General features: G+C 30.9%; 1 protein-coding gene across 1 annotated transcript; it reads right to left on the bottom strand.

Moving 5' to 3' along the window:
• Positions 1-3,229: 3,229 nt before the first annotated feature.
• On the bottom strand, positions 3,230-5,635 carry LOC133783028 (probable nucleoredoxin 3). The gene is made up of 4 exons (XM_062222546.1): positions 5,501-5,635; positions 4,608-4,743; positions 3,996-4,475; positions 3,230-3,893 (listed from the first exon to the last, which is right to left on the bottom strand). Exons 2-4 carry the CDS (start codon positions 4,698-4,700, stop codon positions 3,294-3,296), a joined length of 1,173 nt encoding a protein of 390 aa, XP_062078530.1. The 5' UTR covers positions 4,701-4,743; positions 5,501-5,635; the 3' UTR covers positions 3,230-3,293.
• Positions 5,636-6,945: the final 1,310 nt, after the last annotated feature.

Here is a 6,945-nt window from a genome sequence, read left to right as displayed (position 1 = left end):
GAGTCCTAAAAATCTCAAAGTCGTGTCTCATCGAGTTTTATCGAGTCCTATCGATTCATATCGAGGTAGGTTCTAAAATTTCCAAAGCCTTGTATCATCGAGTCCCATCGATTCCTATCGAGGCCTATCGAGGCACAGTCTAATCTATTCCTCATCCTATACTATCTAGTCCGATCGATTCCTATCGATTTCTATCGAGTTTCATGAAAATATCGAAAAAAACCCAGATTTCTTCATTGCCAGCCCCGATCTATCCTATGAACAAAAATCAACAAAAAAAACCAGGTACATACACATATTGCAGATTAAAAACAAAATCCCTCATCTTTGCTTTCTTTGAGGTTGTTTCCTAAAAATTTGGTCGGCTTGCTCGACGTTTTCTCCTTCCCCTTCTCCGATCGTCACCCTTTGGGAGCCCTTGTTCGTGGTCGTGGAAGACAATGAAGGTTGGGTTCTACGGATTCAATCGAGGCTTATCAATTTCAAAGTTTGCTTGGTTCGGGTATTTTGGGAGAGAATACAGAGAGTTTGAGAAAATTATGCCAGGGGTATTTTGGGTAGTAATGACATTAGTAGCACCAAAATGAGAGGCTTATAAGGATAGATTATTTTTCAAACAGAGTGTCACTTATTGCATTAAAACTCAAATTTCCCTTTTCATACTAGTAATAGTTAATGTTAATGATTCATGGTCCGATGCTATGTTTTTTTCTTATAATATGTGATATATGATATTGGTATTAAGGCTAAATGATACAATTTGTTATGTATATAAGCTGTATTTTTTTTTTCGGTTGAATATTTATATTATTAGTTTTTAAAATAAAAACTGTTATGTATTTGAATCTTTTTTTATATGCTACAGTTGTATGCTTCTTTTTTCTATTGACTTAACGTTGATCATTTCTCAAAATAATTTTAAAAAATAAGTATAAAAGTGCAACATTTTAAAAACATTAAGTGTATTTATTGAAAAAAAAAAGTTTGGGTATAAATGTGTAACCTTTTGAAGACTTTGAGTAAATTTACCGCAAAAAAAATATTGGGTATAAAAGTACAATATTTTGAAAACATTAGGTATTTTAGACACCATTTACTCTTATTAATTAAAATAGGCTGGCCTGCCACAAGCACGACATGAATATAATATGGAACTTTACAATTATATACCTATAATATAAAATAATTACAAAAATCACCTACAAAATTTTATTTACAAAAATATCTTGCCACATTATCAAAAAATACTAGATTCTAAAAGTAATATACCTGAATTTGAAAATTTTCCAAAATCTCAGTTTTCCCGTTATTCTAGGTTTACGAAAATAACATTTTGGTTACTTAAAATGTTAATAAGTTACCAATTAGTTACTTTTTTTTATGAAAAAAATTATTTTTATAGCATATTATTTTATATACATTTTGGTTACCTCCAATACTTATTTTTTGAAACTTTTTTATCTTAAGATACTGATTAGTCATTTTAAAGTTATATTATAGTGTTTTATTACTGAAGATACTTTTACGTTGCCGATTAGTAATTTTTTAGAAACTAGTGAGTTATAATAAAATATAAAAAATTACTATATAGCTTATTATTAAAAATTATTTTTAGTATACCATATATTAATTTTTTTAATGAAAAGTTTTAATCCACTTTTTAGTCACTAATGTAATTTATATGGGAGCAATAGTGTTTTTTTTATAACAAATAATAAACTTAAAAGTTACTTTCGAATTATAATAATAAATACACATTTCGGTATTTTATTATTAAGTTTTCTTTGATCAAAATAAAAAACAACTACATATTTACTTTTTAAATACAATACATAAATGACTTATTCCAATTTTTAATAAACTTTTCTATTTTTTTTAATAAACAAAACTAAAAAGAAACTTAAATGTTATTTTTCAAACACAACACAAAATCTACCCCATCCCCATCATCTTCTCCGGTGACTTCAAGAAACTCATGCTTGTCATATACCAAAATGACCACATTCAAGAGTAGGCCGCGATGGTAAAAGTGTAAATAAAATGAAAAAAAAATCAATACTAGATGTAATTTTCACTTTTATAAATCATTTAATGTACCAATTGATTGCCATATGATATATGACTAAATTTTTTAGTATGCCACAAATTTAATGTAGCCAACAAATTTAGTGAGTTATCAAAAAGATTTTTTTTTTATATTCTATTTAAAAGTCACTAAACAATATCTTAAATAATCTATTTTAAAAAAGTTATTTGGAATATTTTTAAATAAATTTAAGTTGTTTAGAAAACAATATAGTATCTTTTAAATGTAAAATAATAATACAAATTTTAGTGTATTAAATTTTGTTCAAGTTTAAAATTTAGTTACTTTTTGGTCAGCACAATATAAAAAATAAACTAAAATGTTACTTTTTATTCTGATCATCTTCTCCGGTGAGGGGCAAAAAACTATTGCTTCCCACATATCAAAATGATCATCTTGAAAAGAAGGTCATGATGACGCCACTTTTGAGCCCAACCGACTAGCGATTTGGCCAGAAAATATTTTTAAAATTAAAGATAAGAGAGAATGTAAGAAATTAATAAAAATAATATAGTGGAGAGAGAGAAAGAGAGGGGCTCGTACCGTGAAAAAAAAAACAAAAAAAGTTGAAAAAAGCAGTATAAAAAATGGTAGTATTATAAATTAAATTAGGAAATATTTTTTTATAATTAAATTATAAAAAATAACAAGGAATGTAAATTTATCAATATAATATGCTAATAGGCCATGTTGAGTCTAATATATCAAAATATCGGCCACTATATACAACCCATATTTTTAGAGATTTTGACATAAAATACTAACTTTTGCTTGTTTTTACGGTTAAACTTTTTTTTTTCTTTTCAATTTTGCAGTTTTAAGGAATTTTTTTATAATTATACGGTTTTGTCTTTTTTCTTTTTTGTTTGTATTATTTTCACGTTATTTTTAAGTTTTTTTTTGTAGTTTTACATTGTCTTTAAGTTTTATTTTTTAATATTTAATTGGTTTAGTGAGTTACTTTAAAAATCGTACTTTTGTAATTATGAAACTTTAAAAATTATATTTTCGAAAATTTGAGCACGTAATTTTTTTTAAATAAGAACTGTAAAATAAATAAAACAATGCATTTAAGAAAAAATCTCATAGATTTATGCTGCCTATATTTTTTGGGCTTTTGAGAATGGGTCGTGCTGCGCCGGCTTAGACGAATTTACAGTATTGTATATTATATAATATCCTATATATCATAAATGTCTTATCTTGTCTATAAAGATAAAGAAGACAAATCAGGGTTATCAATTTCCACACAAGTTGGATGAAGATCATAATCACAAACATCACAAGAGAATGCCCAAAATCTCCCTCCCTCTTTACACCAATCACAAACATACCCTCTAGCCATATCTAATTTCAGCACGTGCTCATGCTTCCGGTCCTTCACACGTGCGGGCAACGCCTCCCCTTCTTTCCTCAGCGCCGCCTCCACTTCCCCGATCCTCGACTCCGTGAACGGAAAAGCCCTAGCTCCGTACATCGAGATCACCGCCTTCCCGTCAGTCGAAACGGGTCTCCCATCGGGTCCGATCAGAACCAGACCCGGAATCTCCTTCACGTTGAAGATCCGACAAAGGTCTTGACGGGCCTTTCGGTCGTGGTACGGGACTGCGAGCCAGGGCATGAGTCCGAGGTTGAGCTCAAACTCGTCCAGGTCTCGGTCTGTTGAGACGAACACAATTTCGAATGAAGGTGAGCAAACGGCGTCGTATGTCTCTTTAAGCTTTGTTGTGAATGATCGGCATGGTGGGCTCCAGTGGGCCCCAAAGTATAGCCCAATTGTCTTTCCGACAAGGTTTTGGACCTCAGTCTGCAATGGGCTTATTTGTTGTCAGTAATCACACAAAAATTAATCAAAAAATTGAAATTTCTTGATTTTTGTCAACTGTGGATGTGGTTTTTCTTGACCTACCTGGGTTCCATCTCTTGAAATAAGATAGTTACGTTCTTCATGAGCCAAAAGCAGCTCCAGTTTCCCTCCTTGACGCTTAGCCTTATCAATGGCCTTCAATTCTTCTCTTCTCTCCCTAGTGAATGGAAACGCTTCAGCACCATAGTCTTCGATCAATCCAATCAGATCCTCTTCGATTGAAACTCCATCTGAACTCAATGGAATAAGAGATGGAATCCGATCCACGTTGAATTTCTCACTCAATCTTCTATGCAGATTTAACTCAAACGGCACGGCCAGCCATGGCATGCATTTGAAATGCTCTTCGAATTTGGTGTTGTCGCGGTCGAAGGAGATGAAGATGATCTCTAGTTCTTTCCCTCCATTTTTGAGAGAATTGTAAAGCTGAACCAATTGTGGAGTGAAAGCTTTGCATGGCCTACACCAGTTTGCTGAGAAATATAGGCAAATTTTCTTGCCATGACATGACGACAAGGGTACCTGCTCTCAGAAAAATCAAAACAACTGATCCATTATTATCTGTGAACAATTTTCAACAGGAATATTAGATACTATAACGTTATCAATCATAGTTAGGAAAACCCAAGTCACAAGGTACTGTAACAAAACTACCTTTCCTTCACTTGACAGAAGGAACTCAACCCCTTCAGATGATAAGATATCAGCCATATCTGTAGACTTGGCTTGATTCTCAGGCGCTGCCATTTTAGCTACAAGCCAGAGAAAATGGTTGGAGCTCTCACTTTATCTGGGTTCCCAAGAAAACTTGTGGTCAATATATAAATAAAAACAAAAGGTAAAAGGAACAAAAAAGAGTGATATTCACTCCGAACTAAAAGAAAGAGGACACTTTAAAAGGTACTCCTCCTCCTCCTCCTTGCGTTTTCCTAAGTTTGGGAATTTAATTTGGTGACTAGTGCTTCATATTCCTCAAGAGAACTTTAGATTTTAGCAATTTATGAAAGTAGACCAACTTGAAGTCAAAAGATTATATTCTGATTCTTAAGAGAGAGTGGTAAAATGATGCCCTGAATTGAACCCATCAATTAAAATAATATATAAATTCCAAGGAGATGTAATAATTTTAGATTAGAAAGAAAGATGAACACGCTATGATATGCACACAAGAAAAAAGGGTCAATCTTTAGAGATATCATATTGTTCACACAGCTTTTGTTCTCGTTATCTATTCGATTCTTTCTTTTTGTTTTTCTCTATCAGAAATCAAAGGGTCCAGAAATAAGGATTTCATATATATTAACACACATCCAATCTACAATTTGTCAATATAGAACTTTCACTTTTGTTTTTTTCTTTTCAAACTTTAGATAAGGTTGCACTCAGACCACAAAATAGGGTTATGCAAGTAAGAATCTAACACACAAGCAGAGAAAAGCAACAAAATTTCAAGTGGGATCGGTCCTCTCCTGCCTCATCAAAGTTCTTTAGCTTTGTATCATTAAAAAAAAAAAAAAAGGAAAACAAAGAGAATTAATTATCTTTACCTATTTAGTTATGGATTGGATATATGCTCCCCTGTTTTCTTCTGTCAAGGGCCAAGGATTTTGGATGAGTCCCCACCCAGCCAAGGACCAAGGTTATCTTCTCTCTCAATATATATAGAAGGTAAAGAAACTTTATATGGTATTTTCTTATTATAGTTTAATTTAAATATTTTAATATAAATTTTAAAAATATGTATGCCTAATTTATTATTATTTTTTTAAAATTTATTTAAAATTTTAAAATGTCCACAGCTGTATCTTTTAAATTATTAATATATATAAGATAATTTTTTATAGGGGCTTCATTTTAAGCTCTACCGGTAAGACTCTCAGTGTTCTCGACTTTTGAACAAATTTTGGCACGATTTTATGTTATGATCGTGTATGTTGTAGCTATTTAGAGCATCAACGCAATTTTTAGAAAATTCTGAATAGTTTACGGTATCGAAAACTAGGTTCAAATATGTTGTTGCACGCGTAACTAATTTTTTTTTATGGGCGTGAAAAGTAACATATTTGAACGTAATTTTCGGTAATATAAATTATTCAGAATTTTTATGCGCGTGGAAAACAACATGTTATATAAATACTAATTAATTAGAATTTTATTTTATATGAGATATTTTTATTATAAATAATTTAAATGAAATATTCCAAAAAAAGACTAACAAAGTGTTAAGTTAACAGAATATGCTTAAACTTAACGGAATATGCTAAAATTATATAAAGAAAAAGGTAGTTTATGTAATTAATTAGTGATGATGTTTTCTTGGAAGGTATATCCATTATCCATATTGGAGATTAAAGATCCTTTGTCCCAAGCGGCAAGCTCTTGACACAATTGGGCCATGGGTTTCGTTTTCAAATAAATTCTAGGTAGAGGAATATATCCCAAAGGTTAAAGGTAAAGAGAAAATTCAAATAAAGAAATTAATTGGAATTGGTATGTTATTTATGGCAAAATTATGATTTTAGGAAAGGTGTAGCATGGTAAATTCAACTGTTTTGATGATGATCAAAACTCCTATCATTAACATCATTCTTCTTTTGTTAGAAAATTTCCTTTTTATATTATAATATTGCTATAGAAAAGTAAGTTATGGCACAAATTAAAAGCTAGTTATTTACAAAGCTCTACAACCAACTACTCCCAACTTCAACAAAAGCCACTCTTCATGTATATGCTAGTTACTAGTACAAAGAAATTAAATATAAAGAGATGGAAAATATACAAATTTCCTTGTAATGAATCAAATATCCAAATTTGGTCTAACAAGTTACATTATAATTTACACAAGGTTATAATACACGTTGAATGAACCAAGGCTCATTACAAAGTACCAAAAAAATATACAGAAACAGAGGTCTACTAAATAAGAGTCCCTCTAAGGTTCTAACTCTTGCTTTTTTTCTTTCAAGTCCTTAAAAACAAAGACTCTGATTCT

Source organism: Humulus lupulus, chromosome 6 (genome assembly GCF_963169125.1).
Source record: "Humulus lupulus chromosome 6, drHumLupu1.1, whole genome shotgun sequence".
NCBI classification, from domain to species: Eukaryota; Viridiplantae; Streptophyta; class Magnoliopsida; order Rosales; family Cannabaceae; genus Humulus; species Humulus lupulus.
Note: the sequence above shows the minus strand (reverse complement) of the source record. Positions and strands in the feature narration are given on the sequence as shown.